This window comes from Rhea americana, unplaced genomic scaffold (assembly GCF_003343005.1).
Source record: "Rhea americana isolate MKP2758 unplaced genomic scaffold, rheAme1 scaffold_146, whole genome shotgun sequence".
Classification (NCBI taxonomy): domain Eukaryota; kingdom Metazoa; phylum Chordata; class Aves; order Rheiformes; family Rheidae; genus Rhea; species Rhea americana.
Genome location: NW_028185550.1, coordinates 411,390 through 434,246, shown reverse-complemented (window position 1 = coordinate 434,246; position 22,857 = coordinate 411,390). Strand labels below are relative to the sequence as shown.

At 37.9% G+C, this 22,857-nt stretch overlaps 1 protein-coding gene across 6 annotated transcripts in view; it reads left to right on the top strand.

Annotated features, from left to right (window-relative positions):
- USP34 (ubiquitin specific peptidase 34) overlaps positions 1–22,857 on the top strand; it is a 147,806-nt gene that overhangs the window by 11,129 nt on the left and 113,820 nt on the right. For 5 of the 6 annotated variants that reach the window (XM_085299152.1, XM_085299153.1, XM_085299154.1 and 2 more), the window contains exons 2-5: positions 7,516–7,603; positions 15,277–15,697; positions 20,882–20,932; positions 21,099–21,248. In XM_085299152.1, coding sequence (XP_085155278.1) covers positions 7,516–7,603; positions 15,277–15,697; positions 20,882–20,932; positions 21,099–21,248 — 710 coding nt within the window. Of the gene's footprint in view, positions 1–7,515; positions 7,604–15,276; positions 15,698–15,968; positions 16,011–20,881; positions 20,933–21,098; positions 21,249–22,857 lie in introns of all 6 variants that reach the window. The other variant, XM_085299156.1, reaches the window with a different exon arrangement.

Genomic DNA, 22,857 nt, shown 5'->3' with positions numbered 1-22,857 from the left:
GCTTTTGGAACCTTGTTGGTRTAATTAAATATTTGTTCTACTTAAAGTTTAGCTAACTATTTTGTAAGTTTTGTATTTTTGCTTTAAAATTATTATTTATAAAAAGTTTAGTGATGGAATGTTTAGAGAAGAATCACTGAAAACAAGAATCATTCAAGTTGTGATGAATTATTTTCAAAGTTAATATATTATTAGAAAAATTGTAAATAAGTATTCCATTTTAAACTGAAGGTAAGCAATTCTTTATTAGAGCAGTAATTTGAGCATTGATTGTGGCAGCCCTAGCTTTGAGTATTACATTGGAGTAATTAGTGATATGCTAGGAATTGCGGTTTTATGCGGTCATTGTCCAATCCTGAACTGATTGCTTAAAAAACTTAGAGCAGTCGCTGTCAAAATACTTAAGGTCAGTAGTCTGATTCTTCACTCCCTAGTGTAAGCTTCTGTACATTTTGATAATGTCAAGCAGACCTGTTTTTATTGTTGGTTAGAGCATGGTGCTAATAATGTCAAGGTCGTGGATTTGATCCCTGTATTGGCCACTTGTTTGAGGGTTGGACTAGATGATCTCCAGAGATCCCTTCCAACCTTACCAATTCTATGATTTTATGAAATACTTCTTAAACTGAACTGGATATTATGTTGAAAGAAGAGATAAAACAATGTTGTATTAATTCTGGGAAGATTACATTTTGCCCTTTATAACATCTTGGCTTGGAGCTGAAAGCAATTTACAAAACTGAGTTAAAATAGGACTCCGGAGCCAGAGCAACATGAACTTTTGCCCCTCTTTGATTCCCTTTGCAGCCAGATCATCAACAAGCTGATCTTAGCTCAATTTCTTATCAGTGTTTGATCAAAACAGCTATTTGCCTATCACACAGTATTAAACTGGTGCAAACTCATTCTTTTTAAATGTTTATTTTTTTTTTGGTAGCTTTGTACTCTTCTTTGTCCGTGCCTCTGTAACTGTATGCTGGATGTGATACTGCTTGTTCTCCCACCATTGGCGTAACCCAGCGTGAACTGTGCATTTCATGCTCTTACCTAGTCCAGATCAAATTTGCATTGCTAGATGGTACTGCTTTGATTCAGTATTTGCGAATTTTGACCTATGGCTACAGATGTGTTTGCATGATGCTCATGATTCTGGATGTACTGTGCTGAAACAGCAGAGCTAACACTTTAGGGGGGCAGTGTGAGTTCAGACAGCGTAGTAGCTTAGGCTTTGCTCTGTGTGCAAGTGGCAGTGCTCTGTTTGGACCTGAACTGACCAGTGAGCTGGCACAGTTGTTTGTGGTGGTGCGTCTAAGACGGTAAGAGGTTGTCTAGATGCTGATTCATCTAGATAACTTCTGGGCAGAACCAGCTCCAGTGTCCTTCCAGTTGTGAAACTGTTAATATGAAACCTGGGTAAATTATTCACTGATAATCATGATTTGACTGTATTTGAATATTCACACAGAACTGTTCTTCTTGAAAGTAGCTGTTGAGGCATATCTTCCTCATGAAGGTGAGAGTTATAAGATGCTCTTAATAAAGATAATTGTTGGCTTAAATAGAAGGCTGTGGCCATTCTAAACGCAGCATTTTAACCAAGATCAGACGTGACCTAGCACGTTAGAAACTCTGGGATGGCATCAGTTTTGAAAGATGAGAATTCTTAAATTGCATTCAACTTTTCAGAGTTGGCTTCTGCTGTTTTGCTGCATGCTGCCTTAATTTAGTATAATAGAAAGATGCTTGCTGGAGAAGATGAGGGAGAGGGGATAGGAAAAATGTATGGTAATGAATAGAATGAGATCCAAAGAGAGAGCTTGCATGGTGTTTGCCTGGAAAAAGGATCAGCTAATAGATTTGTCTATTCTGGTGAAGTTGTAGCTTGTAAGTGCTGTTTGATGAATATATGGTGGCTCATGCTCTTGCAACGTATCTGTACTATACTTTGGAATACTAAATTAAAACTATTCAGTCCTCTGATTTTTGTGCTGGCTCTGAGGAATTATGCAAATACTGAATAACCAGCTGATGACTGTTTTTTTTAGGGGGATGGTTAGAGGATTAGTTACAGCTGTTTTTTTTCCCCTTACTCTTTTGAGTAGCTCTGTATTTTCATTCACAAGAATGCAGTATCCCTTAAACTTGCAGACCTTTGTCAAATTTGGTTGAGATTGCTTTTATGGTCAAAAATTTATGCTAAGTGTCTGGCAGATGCCAGTAGCTTGATTGTATTTCTTCACCCCCAYACCTCCCTCAAGGAAACAAGTGTTGAGAAGTTTGTTAATTCCTTTGTTTTGTAATTGGGATGTGTTTTGTTTGTAATTATAAGTTCTGGGGAAAGAAGGAAAACAAATTTAGCAAATTAGATTTAAGCATCAAAATTTTACCTTAAATTAGTGATACATACTTTTTTGGTATGTTGAATAGTTATTTCTATCAAGGATTTAAAAAGATAAGAACTTTAGATTTAAAAGAAATTCAGGTATGTTATTGGATGGAAATGGATATAGTTAACCTATGTTGTAGCATTGTGGTGGAGTAGGCATTGTCAAGTCAGTATTTAAAGATAAGTTTAATTCAGCATCTCAAACTTAGAAGTGCCTTATTCATATGATTACAGAAGTTTGCTACTACAGTAGTTTGGGTAACATATCTGATATTAACCTGATACTTGAACAGTTTTTCTAATACTGAGGAAAGTGAGTAATTTGTAGTTAGTACACTCTACATAGTTTTTTAGCACTTTTTTTAAATGTGTACCCAGTCTATAWTCTGGAATATTTTTATTTTATGGTGATCAGGGAGTGGAAAGAAGGCTGAAGATCTGAAAGAACTTTGGTGCATATGTCTAAAGCAGCTGTGAATTATCTTTAACAGAAAGAGGAGGAAGTTTAATGGATAGTGGTAAAAAAGGAAGGGGAGAAGGTAAACTCTGCACCTGTCATCTTTTTTTGTTGTTGATCACAAAAAAACTGTGCAGAAAATATCTCAATGTATATTTAAAAATCTATTGAATGCAGGCTTATCTGATTCTCTGTGAACAACTGTATGTATACACAAGTTTATCTGTATTTCTTCTAAATTTGGTATGATTTTTCTCTAATGCTATTTCATTTAGTGCCTGTGCCTTGGTTTCCTCTGTTTAGTCTGTGTGAGAAAAAAAAAATTCTGAGAATATTCAACATTCAAAATGAAAGTTGAAAGTGTCTATTCTTTTCTGTAAAGGAGTTGGTATTAGGTAAGGTAGGAGTGGAGGAAGGAGGGAGCAAAATCTATGTGACCTTAGTCATTACATTTTTGAATATGTAAAAATTACACTTTTACATGTTAACAAAAATAGTTCTCTATTGTTTACTTTTTTTTTTACTAATTTATTTTTCTAAAAGTAGAGAACATACTTTTTAAACTGACTATTTTTACTTGCCATTTGATTGTASTTAGTGTGATAAGTGACCTTTGGATATAAGATATTCCTTGTAAGTCTAGCGTGATAGTTGTCCTTGAGGTCTAATTACAGTCTGTTCCTCTAGCTCTGAAGTTCTTGCTAAAAACGCACTTAGGATCTGAGCTTCAGTGGTTCACAGTTGAAATTATATTGTCCCTTTCTTTGCAGCTGACTTATGGTTTTCTCATCTTCTGTCATTCTCTAGTTCTAGTAACTTTATTAATATTCTTCTTCTTAGCTTGGGAGATCATGTTGTTTCTAGCGCAATAACACACATAGCTAGCTAATCACCCTTTTGTGGATGACTGGGTGTATATCACTCAGTTTTTCATTTCAGGCAGGCCAAGTAAAATGGGGAATGACAGTGAGGTAATTCATTTTTTTTTTCCTGAAACATTTTAAAGTTTTACCCTTATGTGTTTTTGGCTTCATCAGCTACTTTAATAAACCATTACATTTTAAGTATGTTTGATTGTAAAAAGAAATGTCTGAAAATATATGCACTAGAAGATAGTAAAAGAGATCAAGCAGTTAATAATTATTTTGGGTCAGTTAAGCAGGTTGGATCATTCTTGCATAATGTTGTGATGACAAAAGAAGCATCTCAACTAACTTACTATAGAGTCAGTGAATTGAAACATTGCAAGGGTGTAAAAGGACATCATATTTGTAGAAAATAGCTAGAATTTGCCTACTAGTCTTTATACTTTCTGCTGATTAGTTTTGCCTCAATATGGATCTAGCCTTCAGAGTTCTGTTTTTGCTACACTGATAGCAGCAGTATCTTCAGTTTCTTTGCTTGTAGATGAGTAATATTAGGGTGAAGTTACAGCAGATRGAGTGAGCCAAGCTTGTTTTCCATCCCTGCAAAGATGATTACTTCTCTCAGCTTCRCGCACCTCCCACGTTTTTTCCCAGCCCCTCCTGATTTACATACTTGCCACTGAATATTCAGTGGCTTGCCAAGCCAGCCAAAAAAAAAAAAAGAGAGAGAGTTTACTGCTAGACTGGTAAATGGAATCAGCTCAGTAGCTCAGTTTCCTGGTCTGCCTCTCTGGGCTCCTACAGGAGCGCTCATGACTGTTGGGAGTTGTTGCAACCTACAGCTACAGATGAGACTGCTGCTGTTAGTGTGTGCTTGAGCTGGGTGAGGTTGATCATGAAAGTGTACCCAGAGCAGGGAAAAGGTGTTTTGGAGACAAAGTAAGAGCGAGAAGGAAGGAGTGGGGGATGAGAAGGTCTATGAGGCTTTAACTGAGAAGAAATGACTAGARCAATTCAAAGGAGGAGAAGAAAGTTGAGAAGGAAGACAACTCAAGAGTGTAAATTAAGGAAGGCATCTCTAATGTGACTAGTTGTAACATGACTTTAGTTGTAGCACAGATTTAGATCAACTTAAGTTGGTGTGGAAACTGCAACCTCAGTGTGGTTGCTCCTGTGTTGAGCTTTTTGAGTACTCTTAGAGAAAAGATCAGAAGTACTTTTAGGTACAAAAAAAAAAAAAAAGACACATGTATTCAGTCACTGTGTTATTTAGTCATTACTAAATAAGACCAATTAAAGTTGGTCCGTGTGTGGAATATGGAATGTATAAACAGGGAAATAACAGGTTTCTCCAACTAGCACATACCCCTTTCTACTTTGTTACACGGGGCCATAAACTTCAGTATTTCCTTAACTTCTGGAGTGTGTGCGCTTTAGGTGGCAATTATAGTTGCTACTTTTTGGGGGCAATTTACTTAAAATTAAGAAATTATACTGAAATTTATAGAGGGAAATTTGAGAGCCTTTCAAAATACTGTAGTGAATAAGCCTGCTCTAGAAATCAGGAGTTACTGCTGTACTTTTCAGAAGGTGTATTTTAAAGTGGGGAGATACGAGGAAGAGGCAAACTTTATAGATTTAGAAATGTGTGTGCAAAATCATCCAACTTAGAATTAGGTTCCCTGGTACTAAGTTATGGTTAACGAGTTTTTGTGCCAAGTTTGAAAGAATTCATCTTAATGCAACGAAGTTCTCAATTTTGTGAAAACTTTGTAAGAGTATTATGTGCGTTTTGTGCTGTGCAAGCTTTTTGGATACACTATGTATGATTGAGGATCTTTCTTCTGTGGCAAACATAACATAAATTGTTTGTCATAGTTGTTGGGTTTCTTCAGCACTGTGCTTTCACCTTAAGAGAGTCGAGTGTTACAGTAATTTGTCCTGTTTATAATAAAAAGCAGTTTCAAGTGATGTCCATCTTTGAGTCTGTCTGTCAGTTTGTACTTTCTCCAGGAGCACTGGGGATCTTTAAGCCCTACTAAGGGTGAGACAGAAAAGTGATTTCTAAAGTTTGATAGTATCCTTTTGRGAGACTTGCTTTTTGTGTGTGTGGTTTTTTATGTATGTGTGTACATATATATAAATATGGATGTTACATATGCACACATGTATGTATTATATTTCAAAGAAGACATCAGTGTTTGTTTTATGTGATTAATCCCTGGAGTGATATTTCTCTCAAATTTACTTCCTGGTCTGTGCCAGCAGAATTTGATTACCTTTAGTTTTTGGTAACTGATATTGATAGATCACCTAGGGCCTTGTTGGGCTGAAGTTAGAAAAGGGATTAAGGTAGGGGGTTCTGGAAAGCTTGTTCCCTTTAGGGAACCTTTCTTACAGAGCTTGCTTCTGAAGTAGCTGTGTAACCATGTAATATTTGAAATTTTCTGTGAAATCTGGAAATGAATATTTAAGTTTGTTTTATTATAAAAGAAAGGAACACACACAAAAAAGCCCTGAGTTCTCAACTTATATTGCAATTAGGTAGTTGTAGAACTCTGCAGAAATTTAGGATAAGGAGGAAATGAGAATTGTACATTGGTAGTTGGAGAAAGAAATCTAACCAATGGGCAAAATTCAGTGTTCTAATATATACACTGATGTGTAAATGCAGATGTGAATTGATGTTTGACTTAGAGTTTGGTTCTGTGTTTTTTGATGAAAATCAGACAGTCAATAATATCTCATTGAAATATTTGGGTTTGGATTTCGCAATATAGATGTTCTGATTTCTGACTCTGATACGTGTGGTAAATGCTTATCCTTACTGCCAGCTGGTGATTTGTTAGTACTAAGTACCAGTAGACACGTGTCTATGTTTAAAGTAGTAATTAGGGACTTAAAAGTCTGAAATAACTTTACATTTATGTTACATGTATAGCATCTGTTCTTATCTTGATAAATTTTTTTCAGGGTTCATCTGGTTAGAAAAAGCAAATTGAGGTCTCATGGTCATCTCAAAATTCAGACTCTTAAAAAATAAATGAATAAATAAAGCTGGATGATGAGTAAAATTATTGAAGAAGCTTCATATACAAAAGTGCTCACCGATTGTTAGTTCCCGGTAAAACTTATGAGGAGACTTCATGCTCAGGTCTCCCATGAATTCAGCTATTTAGATTCTTTTATAGATTTAAAAGCTTTTTTTCTGTGCATCCATTTCTGAAACACTTCCCTGCACCTTGCAGCTACCTAATAAGGAATGAGCTATTTTTAATCAAAGTTTATTTATAAGGAACAGGAAAATATTATTTCCACAATATAGCTTGTAGCCTTGTCCAGTTAAAAATGATTGTCTCCAGAAACATCTTTTGTGATTTATAAAAGTTTTGTTTTGTGTGGTTGAAGAGTTTGATGTTAACTCGTTTGAGTATGAGATAGAGATAAGAAGGAACTATTCTGAATCACTGATTTTCGCAGCAGAATCCAAGATGTTTTCATTTCAAAGTTGTGTCCAAGCCTCATCTCTATTTAATGACAGCAAAAAATACATAGATTTTGGGCTGAAGACTTCTGTTTGCAATATCAAAAGGTCATTTACTTGGATGTTAGGCATTTTCATGCCGAAAAACCTTTGCAATGAAGTTACTGTAACTTAACTGCCAATTTTTTTATTACTGCAAGGTGGATTTTTTAATTTTTCATGCTATGCTTTTTCATTTTACCCAAATAGCAAAGATAAATTTTATTAAAAATACAACAATTGTACACTATTTTGCTGCTAATATGTTTTTATTTTTCTTCAGTATCTGACATTGAAGGTGGTGATGGATTGCAGCTCAGAAAAGAACATGCGCTCAAGATATTTGCTTACATCAATTCCTGGACGCAAAGGTATTTTTATAAAGAGTTTGATGATACCGGATCTCAACAGTAGACTGCACTTTTTAAAGTAGAGTAAATTAAAGTGGGCATGTTGTGTAGCTAAGTAATGTTTGGAGGGTAAAGAATACTTTACCACTGTAAGTGCAAATGTTATGTTATGCAGTGTGTATGGGACAAAGCATGTTTTGAATGTGGCTACTATTCTAGGGATTGTAGAAATAAAAAAACTGTAGTAGTAAATGACTCAATTACAATGACAAATAATGTATGCTGCTATTTTTACATGATTTTTTTTTCTGGCTTCCTTTTGAGGGTTGGGGGGAAGGAGAATTAAACAAACTGAATATTAAGTTTTTCTCAATGTCCTAATACTGTGGCTCAAGATGAGGAACAATGGTACCCCATAGCAATTAATCTGATAAAGCAAATTATTGGCACATTATTTAGATTACTAGTATTATTTTATTTTGAAAAGGAGTTATTTTAGCTATTCTACTTTCTTTACCAATATGGATTTTTTCCCCATTTGTTGGTGTCTAGCAGCAGCATTGCAAGGAATTTTATGGATATTATATTTTAGAAATAACTTACAGTATAGATATTTGAAATTCAGTGTTCAACAGTAGTTGCAGAACCAAACTGAAGCCTATTAGGAAAAGCATAGAGAACGAATTGAAAAACATAATGTCCTATATAAATCCAGGTTATATCCACATTCTGTATAGTTTTTACAATTCAAGTCCCCTCCTTTCAGAAATCATACAGTAGTGCAGAAAGTAAATAGACATCTGGAATGAATTCTTCACAAGAAAAAATGAAGTAGACTTTTAAATTTTAAAGAATTTTAAGATCTTTTAGATCTTAAAGACAGTGGAGGGAGAAATACGTTAAGGATCTGCAAGATCAGCAGCTTCACTCAGTAAATACTTAAGGAGTTATTTGCTGTCCTTTCCAATACAAGAATTAGGAAGAATCAAATTAATGTAGCAGGTGGCATGGTGTAGCTGAGTTACAGAACTCCTTTGCCGTGGGCCACTCTGAGGGTTGTGTGAGTTCAAGAAACAATTGGAGAAGTTTTTAAAGGAAAAGTTTGAGAGCTGCTTAGTATATCTCTTGCTCTTAAAGTCCCTGAACTACAGATTATTCTTTCTAACTCTCAGTAATTAAGGAAGTGTCTCTATCCACTTAAACAAATCTCGTGTTCTTCCGCAAGCATTCCTTGTTTGCCACTATTGGAGAAAGTGTGTGTGTSTGTGTGTGTGTGTGTGTGTGCGCGTGTGTTTTGCCTAGGATATCCTTGGCTCTGCTGTGCCTGAAATCAGAAGAGTTGTCCTCAGTGGAGTCATAGAATCATAGAATCAGTAAGGTTGGAAGGGACCTCTGGAGATCAACTAGTCCAGCCTCCCCGCTCAGCAGGGTCACCTAGAGCAGGTTAGACAGGATCGCATCCAGGCGGCMTTGATTATCTCCAGAGAAGGAGACTCCACTACCTCTCTGGGCAACCTTTTCCAGTGCTCTGTCACTCTCACAGTGAAGAAATTCTCCCTCACGTCAGGTGGAACTGCCTGTGCTTCAGTTTCTGCCCATTGCCTCTTGTCCTGTCACATGGGACAACTGAAAAGAGTTTGTCCCYGTCCCCTTGACACCCTCCCTTCAGGTACTTGTACACATTGATAAGATCCCCCCTCAGTCTTCTCTTCCCCAGGCTGAAGAGGCCCAGCTCTCGCAGCCATTCCTCATATGGAAGGTGCTCCAGCCCTCTGATCATCTCAGCCCTACGCTGGACTCTCTCCAGTAGCTCYGTGTCTCTCTTGTACTGGGGAGCCTAGAACTGGACACAGTACTCGAGATGAGGCCTCCCCAGGGCTGAGTAGAGGGGCAGGATCACCTCTCTTGACCTACTGGCAACAGTCTTCCCAATGCAGCCCAGGAGACCATTGGCTTTCTTGGCCACAAGGGCACATTGCTAGCTCATGATCAATTTGCCATCCACCAGCACTCCCAGGTCTTTCTCTGCAGAGCTGCTCTCCAGCAGGTCAGCCCCCAGCTTGTACTGGTGCCGAGGGTTATTTTTCCCTAGGTGCAGGACTCTCCACTTGCCCTTGTTGAACCTCATGAGGTTCCTCTCCGCCCAGCTCTCCAGCCTGTCCAGGTCTCTCTGAATGGCAGCACAGCCCTCAGGTGTATCAGCCACTCCTCTCAGCTTGGTATCATCTGCAAACTTGCTGAGGAGGCACTCTGTCCCCTCATTCTTCACTGATGAAGAAGTTGAACAGGATGGGAGCCAGTCCTGAGCCCTGGGGAACTCCACTAGCCACAGGCCTCCAACTAGACTCCACGCCACTGATGATGACCCTCTGAGCTCTGCCTTTCAGCCAGTTCTCAATCCACCTCACTGTCCACTCGTCTAACCCACACTTCCTGAGCTTCTCTAGGAGGATGTTATGGGAGACAGTGTCAGAAGCCTTGCTGAAGTCAAGGTGCACAACATCCACTGCTCTCCTCTCATCTACCCAGCCAGTCATTCCATCACAGGCGGCTATCAGATTGGTTAGGCAGGATTTGCCCTTGGTGAGTCCATGCTGGCTACTCCTGATCACCTTCTTTTTCTCCGTATGTCTGGAGATGACATCCAGAATGAGCTGTTCCATCACCTTCCCAGGGATGGAGGTGAGGCTGACCAGCTTATAGTTGCCTGGGTCCTCCTTGTTGACCCTTTTGTAAGACAGGAGTGACATTGGCTTTCTTCCAGTCCTCAGGCACCTCTCCAGTTCTCCAGGACCTTTCAAAGATGATGGAGAGCAGCCTGGCAACAACAACAGCCAGATCCCTCAGTACCCATCCGGGCCCATGGATTTGTGGATGTCAGGCTTGCCCAGAAGGTCTCTAATCCTATCCTTCTCAACCAAAGGAAWGTCTTCCCTTCTCCAGACTTTCTCCCTCACGTCCAGGCTGCAGGATTCCTGAGGGCTGCCCTTAGCAGTGAAGACTGAAGCAAAGGCAGCATTCAGTAATTCTGCCTTCTCTGTATCCCTTGTCACCAGGGGGTGCCCCCGTTCAGCAGTGGGCCCACATTTTCCCCAGTCCTCCTCTTGCTGCTGATGTATTTGAAGAAGCCCTTCCTGTTGTCCTTGACATCCCTTGCCAGACTCAATTCCATCTGGGCCGTAGCCTTCCTCGCAGCATCTCTACATACTCTGGCTGCATTCCTATAATTCTCCCAAGTAGCCTGTCCCCTCTTCCACATTCTGTGTATTTTCTTCTTCTGTCTGAATTTGGCCAGGAGCTCCTTGCTCACCCAGGCAGGTCTCCTGCCCCCTTTGCTGCACTTCTTACTCATAGGCACGCACCGCTCTCGAGCTTGGAGGAAGTGCTGCTTGAATACTAGCCAGCTCTCCTGGACCCCCCTTCCTTCTAGGGCCTTAACCCATGAGACTCCTCCAATTAGGTCTCTGAAGAGCCCAAAGTCTGCTCTCCTGAAGTCCAAGGTTGCAATCCTGCTTGTTGCCTTAGTTCTTTCCTGCAGTATCCTGAACTCCACCATCTCGTGGTCACAGCAGCCAAGGCTGCCCTCAACCTTCACATCTCTAACCAGTCCCTGTCTGTTGGTAAGGACAAGGGCCAGCAGGACGCCCTTCCTCGTAGGCTCCTCCATCATTTGTGACAAGAAGTTATCATCAATGCGTTGCAGGAGCCTCCTGGACTGTTTGTGCCTTGCTGTGTAGTCCCTCCAGCAGATGTCAGGGTGGTTGAAGTCCTCCAGGAGAACCAGGGCCTGTGACCATGAGGCTACCTCCAGCTGTCTATAGAAGGCCTCATCAACTTTATCTTCCCAGTCAGGTGGCCTGTAGTAGACACCCACAACAGTGTCCCCCATATTAGCCTGCCCTTTGATCTTTACCCATAAGCTCTCAACTGCCGCCTCCTCCTCCTCCCCACCCCAGGCAGAGCTCGATGCATTCCAGTTGCTCTCTCACATAAAGAGCAACTCCAYCACCTCGCCTTCCTGGCCTGTCTCTCCTAAAAAGCACAGAGCCATCCATGGCAGCATTCCAGTCATGAGAGCTATCCCACCATGTCTCTGTGACTGCAGTGGGATCATGGCCCTGCGATCGCGCACAGATCTCCAGCTCCTCCTGTTTGCTCCCCATGCTGCATGCTTTGGTGTACAGGCCTTTCAGAGAGGTGGTCATGCCTGCAGGTTTCCCAGGAAGGCTGTATGGGGGTCACCCATATCCGTGTCCCAAACGCACATCCTCAGCTGCATGCACCCATTGGAGGCCCCTCAACCCAACTTGTGTTTTGTTGTCTACTCTGTCTGTATGGCCCCCCCCCCCCCCTCCACACACACACCTAGTTTGAAGCCCTCTTTACTAGTCTGGCCAACCTGTTTGCAAAGGCAAATGTGCCCTGCTTGGTGAGGTGAATCCTGTCTCTCCCCACCAGTTGTTGGCCTTCAAACCATGTTCCATGGTCATAGAATCCAAAACCCTGTTGCTGACACCAATGACGTAGCCAGTTGTTGATTTGGGAAATCTTCCTATTCCTCCTCCCATGCCCCCCTCCCCCCAAGCAGTTAGTTTAATTGCTGATAGGTATTTCTGGTATTTTAACCTCCAAATGAAAACAGGGCATGCCATGTTTTAGGTGCCTGTGGTAGCAGACTCCTCTTCCTCATTACATTCTACCCAAAGAAGCTTGTTTTATTCATCGTCTTCTGCAATACTCTATTTGACGTGGAAGAAATTTTAAATTGTGATCATAAGCAGCAACTGAAACTAGAATCCTGTTGTTCCTTGACAGATCAAGTTTGTTAGAGAAAAGTTGCAAACAGGATCAAGCTCTGTTTAAAGATTTGTTTTGTTCAGGGCTATAACATTATAAATGCAACCTAAAGAAAAGATAAATATTAAATAACATTTAACTGTTCCTTTTCTTCAAGTTTGTGTGTGTGTGTTTTTTTAACCTTCCTTACGTCATAGGGCTTCAGATTACAAGAGGGTATGGAAAATACTCCTTAACCTAGTCAAAGTGGAAGTTGGAGAAGATGCCATGGGAAGGAGTTTTACTTTAAATGTCTCATATCCCTTTTCTGCTCTTCCAAATGAGCTTTAGAGGATTTTTCATATTGCTTTGTTTGAGGCCTGCCTTAAGAATTCCTTTCTATAGTCTAAATATCTACCTTCAGAAGATCAATTGGCARATCATCCTGAAGGACACTTTGTTTCCATCTTCATGTAGTGCTTCCGTTTCAGTTTCCTTCTAGGAATTCTCATATCCTCAAAGAAGACATGTTTGTATCATGTTCATTTTTTTAATAGCTTGTTATTTTTGATTTGAATGGAGCTCTTTTTCCTGTAGACACATTTGAGTGTATGAAAATTTCTACAGAAACTTTGCAAATACTTTCATCTTGAATAATATACCTTTGCCCCATGGAGAATTCTTCAGTATTTATTAGCATTCAAATACAGGTATGTGAAAAGTGTTCAGCAGGCTTTAGGTTTTTATGATTATTGAGAATAACTTGCTACAGTCAGAAGAGGTGGTAATTTGTAAGCACAAATAAAGGACCTGTTGTACATAGGTTCTCCAAGGATAAATGCCTTGGAGATGCCAGGAATGTACCTGTTGTTTTTGCCTACAATTTGTTGTTCCATTTGTTTATGTGAAAATACATTTACCGTTAAATCACAAGAATCTGTTTTTAAAGAGGTGAGGTCATACTTCACATGTGGGATATTGGAATAACTTTTCTTGCTGTATACCTGGAAGAAAAGGTTTTAAGTGCTTCCATCACTCTCTCTATCCTGCAATTAGAGAATACTGAGTATTATCCTCAGAGCTTTTTTCGGTAAATTAGACTATGTATTCAAGAAGTGTATATTTTAAATACTGCAGCTCAAGGGTATAAGTTTGCATTCTGTCAAAAAGGCAGCATCCTTTACCTGTTGTAGACATTTTGTTATTTAAAATCTGCAGTTGTGAGTTTTATCATCTTTTCTTACCGATTATTTATTAAGCCCAATTTCTAGCTTAAATGCTGTTTTGTAGAGGAGTTTTGTAATTACCTCTCACTGATGACTTATTGCCCTATATCCTGCCTGCTAATTTCTTTCAGAAACGGGTATGTTTATTTTTATATTACTGTAGTACCTGAGAACCCTAGTCATGGACTAGAGTCCATTGTGCTCCATGCCGTACAGATGCAACGGGAAAAAAGTCTCTACTGCAAGATGCTACCAGTTTAAATACAAATGTGGAAGAAACAGGTACATGCAGACACCTGGATGAAATACAAAGAAATCAGTCCACTGTCATGCTGTACGATACTGAATCCAGTAAAGGATGTTTACTTGAAGTGGAAGTTCTTTGAGATGGATTTCTGTATGTTTGTTTTTCCCTGGGAGTCTTGCCTTTTACTTGATACAGCAGAGGCTGTTGCAAGTAAAGTTGGTTTTATTTTAGGCTCTTCCTTGAAATTTTGAGAACAGTGGAAGAGCACTTCGGTGGGTGTGCTGAGTTTGCAGCTCCAACTTCAGTTACTTTGTCTAGCAGAATTTGAGTGAGAAAGGGCTGAATCCACCTCAAAGATTTTCACAAGCATGTAACTTTTAATATACTGTTTGTTGAGGCCCCTTTGTTAACTGATTACTTTCTTCTGTAGAAGACCTTTCAGGATTTAGGTTCTTCTAGGGAAATATCCTTCGATTTTTTTTCAGTGAGGAAATTGCCCTGTTTGTGTGAAAGAAGCAAATACCCTCGACCCTGTCGTCTGGGAGTATCTGCCTTGGGTGTTTATGCACACAGTATATCTTTGGCATGACCATCTGTCCTTGCCTGTAACTAGAGCTATAATACAGTTTTCTAACTTGATGATTGAATTTCTTTTAATCATGTCATTATCTTGCTAGAGGAATGATGTGTAGTTCTCCCTTTGTTCTTTTCACTTTGCAATACATGAGTAGATAGTCAGGAATATTCTCTGAATCTTCGAAGTGAAAGTAATGAAGGCAGTGTTGATACTGCCCTTTCACATACAAGCAAAGGGTGCTAGTGTACATAGGGTTTCTCTCCAAATGTAGGTAAAGAAAGCAATCAATTCTTAAACACAAAAATAAAACTGTTTTGTAGCCCTGTTGGTTTAAAAAAACTGATGATTTCCTACACAGCTGACAAGCATGTCAGGTGGTTTATTGTGATGCTATTGATAGAGAGATGAGGAAAGGGATTCAGGAGCATACTCAAGAACACTGCTTCACCAGTAGTACAGTGACCTTGCCCCTAAGATGCCAGATTCATCCTTTTTTATATTTTAGTCACAGTGGCAGCTGCTGAATGATAACAGGGACTTCACAGTTTTCGGTGAGCGTTTGGAAATAATGGGATGTTCATAGGGTTTAAGGAAATCTTTGTGACTCTAATTAGATGTTGTTTAGAGTCTCTTTCATTTGAATTTCCTTGCTTTTATGACTCTGTCACATATTTTGTTGTTGAAAATGTTTTAACGTGAAACTTCCTTTTGGTCAGTTGCTTTAATACTCAAATTTGTCCTTTCTTTCCCCTTATTAGCTCATATTGAACCAGTCTTCATGAGATTATCATTCTAGCTATTCTGGCTTTAGCTACTTCAGAAATTTTAATTTTGATTTTTTTTTTTTTTTAATTCTGTTTTCTTACAGACAATGTCTGTGCTGTTTCAAGGAGTATAAGCATTTGGAGATCTTTAACCAAGTAGTATGTGCGCTTATTAACTTAGTGATTGCTCAAGTTCAAGCTCTGCGGGACCAGCTCTGTAAACATTGCACTATTAATATAGATTCAACATGGCAAGATCAGAACAATCAAGCTGATGAGCCCCTGAATGTAGAAAGAGAGTCTCATGAAGAAGAAAATGGAGAACGGCAAAAATCTATAGAGAAAAAATTAGATTCTACAAGAACTTGTATCCTGACAGAGGAGGAGTCTGCAAAGAACACTGATGCTTTTAACTTATGGAGCACTGATGAGAAGGAAAAACTGTTGCTGTGTGTGGCAAAAATCTTTCAGATTCAGTTTCCACTGTACACTGCTTATAAGCATAATACTCATCCCACAATAGAGGTATATCTTATCTTTATGTGTATATTTAATTATTTTGTGAAAGGTTATTTGTTTTTCTTAATGAGTAGACTGTGTGTGTTTGATAGTTGCTTTCAAACGGGATGGGCAAATTCAGCTCTCCTGTTGACTTCAATAGAACTTGTCAGAGATTTTTTTTTAAATGACACATACTCTTACACTTTCTTTAAAATATGCTTAATTGTTATAGGTAATATATTGATAAGTGTTGGATGGAACTGTACACTGAATTGTTGTACTGTTTAAATAACAGGAAGGCAAAAAGGGGACTATAGCGAAGCCTTTCTTCCAGAAGGTAACGCATTAATGGTTTATTAATTTCTTTTAATTAAAATCAATGGTTCTAGAAGCAAAGATACATAAACTAAACTTTCTGCAAGACCAAACTTTCTTGTTAGAACAGCTTTTTAATTCACTGGAATAACTGAGCTCTACAAATGTAACTTTGTGCTGTGATGGTGATTTTTTTTTCTCTGTGATATTTGTTATTACTGCCATTCACATTTTCCATATTTTCTTCTGAGAAAACATCACTTTCAAAACTTCTGCAAATGTTCAGTTCACGGTTTCAGAAATAAATACTGTAGTATTAGCATTTTCTAGTTGAAACAGTGTAGTTCTTGGAAAGGTTGGGTTTTCATTCAACTTGTGATATTCTATTAATAAACAATTCTTGCATAATATTGTATGCAAAGAAAGAGATATGTTTAGCGATAGGAAGAAACATTCTACCCAACAAATACTTGAGGAAGTCACAGAATGGAATATACTACAATTATTCCAAACAGTCTCTTTTTATTTACATTATTCATTTTTTGGATTTCAGAGTCTGTTGGAGCTCTGAGTAGTTAAACTTGCTTTTTAAACTTCAAACCAAACTGAAAAGACATAAAGTCATACTCCATTTCTTTGTTACATGTACAATCCTGCTGTGACTGCCAATAAATTAACTAACCTATTATATGGAAAGATAAGTGCCAAAGGAGTTCTTTTGGTGGGCTAGATCTGGTCTCTTGTCTTCTACCAAGATACATGAGCATAAATTAACATAGACTGTTTTAACATAGACTGTTTTAACTATATGTGTATAGAAAAATTACACAAAGTCAGGATTTGTGGTTTTCAGAGAAAAATGAGGCAAAGTTAGTGTTTGTGGATTTCAGGTTACCCAGTCTTCATTTTGGCCTGCCTAATTCCTTTTAAACTTTCATCATATATAAATAAATCTACAGTTCAGCCTTTGCAAGTAGAAATTGTAGACAGTAGGTCTATCTTGTCAGTTTTTTTTTAAAAAAATCAATGACTGCTTAAGTGATTTAGCTTTTGTGCTCTTGCGGGACGTTTACAGAAACTAGCTTCATAGAAACATGCTATGAACAGTTTTGGAACATCTTTTCTGTGTATGAACAGAACACTTCTTTTAAAGGAAAAACTTTTTTTTCTATTTTAAATTTAACTTTCAAATGATAAAAAGAAAAAGATAAAAAAAAATCTCAGAAATGTGTGGTGGGATTTCTTTTTTTCAGTTGATATGCAGACCCTAAAATGATTTGGCCACAAATTTGCAGTAAATTGCTGTATTGTGATTGACTGTCACTTTAGACAGTAGGACTGATTTGTCGATAATTTGAATTATTAAATACATTTATTCATTAGGTATAGTTAAAAAAATACAACATTTTTCTCACAAACTGAGATCTTCTATATTTAGGAAGCCCTGGTGTACTGTTTCTGTAAAGTAGTTATGTTAGCTATTTTAATGTCATAAAACTTTCTACTACCATGAATAACTCATTTACTGTGGTTCAAAACCTAATTTTGGATTTCAGTCTAAGATGCATAGTAGCCAGAATGGTGTGTGTTTTTTTTTGTTTTGTTTTTGTTTTTTTTTTTTTTTTTGATCATACTTGGACTCAGTACTCAAGAAAGCATAAAACAAAAAACCTTGTCTGAAGTGTGCTGTCTATACCTGTAAGCTAAATGCATTCCTGAAATCTACCACCAAGAAGTTGTTAGGAGAAATTGTAAAAGTGTAAAGAGTAAGCTCCCCCACGAAGCATTTCCTTTGCCCTGGAACATGGAAAGTTTTCTGATACAAAATAAACTCTAATTTTAACTCTTGCTGAGTTCATAAATTGCTTTTTCCAGATYCCTGAGATGAATTTGCGCAATTTTATTGAGTCATCACCTCTAGCGAGGTTTCATATATTTTGTCTAGAACTGTCCAACTAGGCTGTCATTTAAAAATGACAGCTGTGAGGCTTTCACACACAGTATTATCTTCTGGTGGCAATTAAGTCTTTGCTCTGCGCACACCTCCAAAACTTTATTTTGTTCTTAATGACAGCAGACAGAAGACAAATTTTGAAGTCTGATCCTCTTACCTAGGTGCTTACCAGAGTCACTCTTGACCATCTCATGGAGGAAAAAACATTAAAGTAGTATTTTTTCCTGTTTTAGGAGATCACAGTTGGGCCAAAAATAACAGCAAAATGAGAGAAAAGGATATTTGCTTGTGTATGACCCTACTATAGACCTTAAAAGTCCTTAAATGATACGAATCAATAATTATTTTTGTCCCTTACACATTTTTTGGTCTATGGTAGTTTTCTTGTGACTCTTCTAATTTTAAAGTGAGAAGGCAAAGACAATGGAAGGGGAGATGTGCCTCTGATAACCGAAGCTACCTTGAACTGTTGGGTTCAGACAGCAAAGTGAACATGGCCTTGCAGGAGGCAGAAGTGTCATAGAAATATACTGGATTTGAGGACTGTGAAACTGTATCTGTAAAAGTAAATCAAGCATATGTTTCTTACTAGAAAGGTACACCTGAGAATGCACAAGTTTCTAGTTGTGACTCAAGTAAAATGATTATCAATCTGTATAAACAGAATGTTTGTCTCAACTTTTCTGATAGTGTTTGGAAGCCTAATGAAGGATGGTTTTCTGCTAATCTTGACGTTCCAGAACAGCGCAATTGTTTGCAGTCAGTTAGAGGGCAACCTAACTAGAGGACCAAAAACATTGAAGAATCAAACTCCTGTGATGATAATATCTGGAAAGACACCGTTTGCTTCTGTTGACATCTGCCACCGTTTTTGGTGCCCAAAGAAAGAGAGAGATTAAATGCAGCCCGTTTAATCTCTAGAATGGGTATTTGAGAGGAAAAACAAACTTCTAAGAAATGAAGGATGCTTAAAATCCTGTAGAGGAAGGAGCACCAACATAAAGTGTGCTCTGGAACTTTGCACTCTCCTAAAATCTCTCTAGACAGGAATGAATAATAAATCTTAGGAAAGTTAGCAACTGTTTAACAGCTCATGAAAGAGTATAAAATGAAGGAGAGCAGTCGATTGTTTAGATATCTATAGTCCCGTGCTGCTTTGGCATGTTGCCATCTCTGGTTCTCATTTTCAACTATCTTTTCATGGAAGTTGCCCTTAGTTAAGTTCCCTCCTCCTTGACAGTGTCCTTGCCAGACCTCAGCTGTCAACTAGTACGTTTCATCTGTGGGTGGGTATTTATTTATTTATTTATTTATTACTTTTTAAATGCCATATTAGACTCTGAGGAGGAATTTTCTTTCTTCCTTGGCTGTAAAGTTGGTCTTCAGGAATGCCAGGTCTCCAGCTGTTCTGTTTTACATCTGCAAATACAGAATTCACATTTCTGGGTTATGTGTCTCAAATACCGCATGATCTAGCAAAATTTGCAAGATTGATGTAACATATCTCCATGAGCTTTTCACTTTTGTATTCCAAGAACTGTATTTCAGTCAGCAATAAGTCTCTTCTAATCAAGAAAACTGATGAAGTTTCTCCCGCTCTTTCTGCTGTTTTCATGAGCAGAGCACTGAACGCCTTTTCTTGTTACTGAGAACTTGAAAGCATATCACCTACTGGCTTCAAAGCTGATTTAAAAATAACTGTTAGACTATCACAAGTTTAGGCATGACTTGGAGTTCAACAGAAAAAAAAAAAGTGCTTAGATGTAATATGAACATTTTGAATAATGAAGAATATGTCATACTTAATCCACCTGACATCTCTTACCTCCACCAACCTGTGGTATAATTTTAAGAAGCATACTGCTATGGAGGTATTTGATATAGATTCAGGTAAATTTACTTGAATTAACTGTGTTTAACTTATATTTGATTTGGGAGTATGAGAACTAAGTGTTTGCCATGGAGAGAAGGAAAGGAGAAGARTGTGTGCTTTAACTATCTGCAAGTATCCATAGCAATGTTGTGGTTTTACAGTCAYGTTTTATGATAGTACGAGTGCCTTTTTGCCTTCAGCCGTATGCAAGATAGATCCRATATGTGTGACTAATTTAATAACGTATATCCTGATTTAGGCTGCCCCACAAGTAMCTAATGTGAACATTAAAGAGAAAAAGCTATTTTTCCAAAACCTTTTCAATTTAGTACTTTCAGAAAATGTTTTTTTTGTCACAATAAATAGCTAACAGATTGACAGGGTGATATGATTTCCTYCCCCCACCCGCTTTTAATTACATTTCTCCTTTGAAAGGTATTAGAYACTTACTTTATAAGAGGTGTTTTCTTATGTATAAAAGAATATAGTAGTTGGAGCTGAAGAATTTTAACATTCTGATGGAGACGAGTAATTTGACAGTTTAATCTTTATGTCACTAAATGTAGAACTGTAGAACATACTGTCTATTGGGTCGTCTAAATTCAGATGTTTAGGTATACTTATCTTTATGAAAACATTTAAATTAAGAAACTATCTAGATTTATCCGKTTTTGTAATTCTCAGGCTAGTCTGCAGCTAGTGTGCCAGACTTCCACCTTTGTAATATTTCTGTTGGAAAAAATTGGTGGTGGTATGTGGTGATCTTAAGGGGGTGGCAGAGGGGCAGAATGGAAGAGTGATCTGCTAATCGTGATTGCTGAAATACTACTCTAAGTRTATTCATGTACTCATAACTACAGCTTAATAAAGGTGAATTTATGAACTGGAAAAATAAGTTTTGCAGTGTAGAAGTTGAGCAAAACTTGAGCTTCTGGCTTCCTAAAAATCTATTCTTCATATTTCTGTTAGTTGATTGTAATATCTGTTAATAGTCAGTTGTGTTTTGTGCTGCAAATACGGGTTTTATTCCTTCTGTTAGCTAATTTTAGTTTTTCTTTTTGAACAGGATATTTCTGCTCAAGAAAGCAATATATTAGGGGCATTTTGTGATATGAATGTAAGTCTACCTATTTATTTTTTTTAACTACACATTTCCTAGAAACCTAAAATAGCCATGTTCACTCTTCTGTATAGATTTGAGTTATATTAATGTATCTTATTTTGAATGCCTTGTATATATGAATGGATGTAGTATTTATTTATTTGTTTGTTTGTTTCTGTAGGATGTAGAAGTACCATTGCACTTGCTTCGTTATGTTTGTCTATTTTGTGGAAAAAATGGCCTTTCCCTCATGAAGGATTGTTTTGAATATGGAACCCCGGAGACACTGCCATTTCTTATAGCACATGCTTTTATTACAGTGGTATCTAATGTAAGTATTGTCTCAAATTACTTAATRTTAAACATAAAAATTAAAAAATGAACAGATTAAAGCTTGGAAGAATTCTGTAGGACCCAGGAGGGACAAAAAACACCAGAACATTTTCCTTATTAGGAATAAGAGGGTTTTTGGCCTATTGGAACAGCATTTCATCATGTGAATTCTATACATTTCCTGTAGGCACAAAACTACAGTTTAGATTATTTCATTGTTCCTGAACACGGAAACTGTAATAGCCCCAAAGATGTTGTTGTCTGAGGTCGTTTTCCCTGAAATTGTATCACGGATATGTTTTAACCTGCTTCAGACTGTATTAACTTTTTACTTGTTTCCTTTGAGGTGCAAAGGAGGAGACTGTGCCTTCCTTTGCTTCTTGTTTCTTGTGATTTTATGTCATACTATTATGTATTTGCACATAGAGGGAACTAGCTTTTATTTTCATTTAGTTTTGGAACATATGTCCTTCGTTTGTCCCTTTTGAAATAATAGTAATTTTTGACTAGCAGAATTGTGAATTAATTTTAGTGAAGATTTAAAAGAGGTTGGTAATGGAAATTAAAACTCATCTCTGAAGAAAGACATGTAAGAATTCAGTGTAATGTGAGGAGATGAAGTGATGAGCAGTCTTATGGATGTAAAGAAAAACAACAATTTATGTTACACCTTTTATGAAGTGAGTTTAATGTAATTTTGACATTATTTTGTCATAATTCTAAGTATTTAAAATGAGATCATTGCTTCCACACATCTTCCCGCCTTTCTTGTTGCTGTTACTGACTAGCCAGGATGATGTTCCGGATGGGTGCTGAAACATGTTTGCATAGAAGGAACGAATGATTGAAATAAACATCTACTGATGTACCAGTATCACTTACTCCTGAATCTTCTAGTGTGAGGTTTCTTGACTTTTAGGTCAGACAGCAAATGCGTAAAGCCATGGCATGCTCATTTCTTATGGTCTTAAACTAGAGGACTGCTGCAGGACCTCTGTATGTTGTCCTTTGTACATTGTACTGTGGAGCTATGTTCTCTTCTGGCCCTATCTGTATGACCTGATGAGCTTTCTGWCTCTAGGTGTTGTTAGTGCAACTTGCTGGTGTCTTTTGTTCCTGAACATCAGCTAAGTTGCTCATATGATGTTCTAACCCAACTAAGTTAAAACAAGCTGAGATAGAAAATAATGAGTTAAAYTGTTCAAGTTAATTTGGATATTTTGAGTGAAACAGGGTATAAACATGTGAGCAGGCCAAATAGCGTTYGAGTGAGGTGGTATCACAATCAGCTGTGTGAGTGTTGGGGACAGTAATGTCTTCAGTCAGAAGACAAACTCCCTTCCCTTCTGCCCCCCCGCCCCCACTTCAGAGCCTTATTGCAGGTTTAAGAAATAACGTTAACAGTCTTCATCAAAGCACATACTGAAAATGTATCCTCTCGTAGGTTATTCCAGTTCAGAAGTAGGAATCAGGCAGCTCCCTGTCACACTAGCATTTTTTTTTCAACCAGCGCTCTGCAAATTGACTGCAAATCCCATGTTGTAGGTGTCCTGTGCCAGTGTATGTTCAAAGTGCATCTGTCTTTCTTCTGTGTCTTTTTTTGAAGT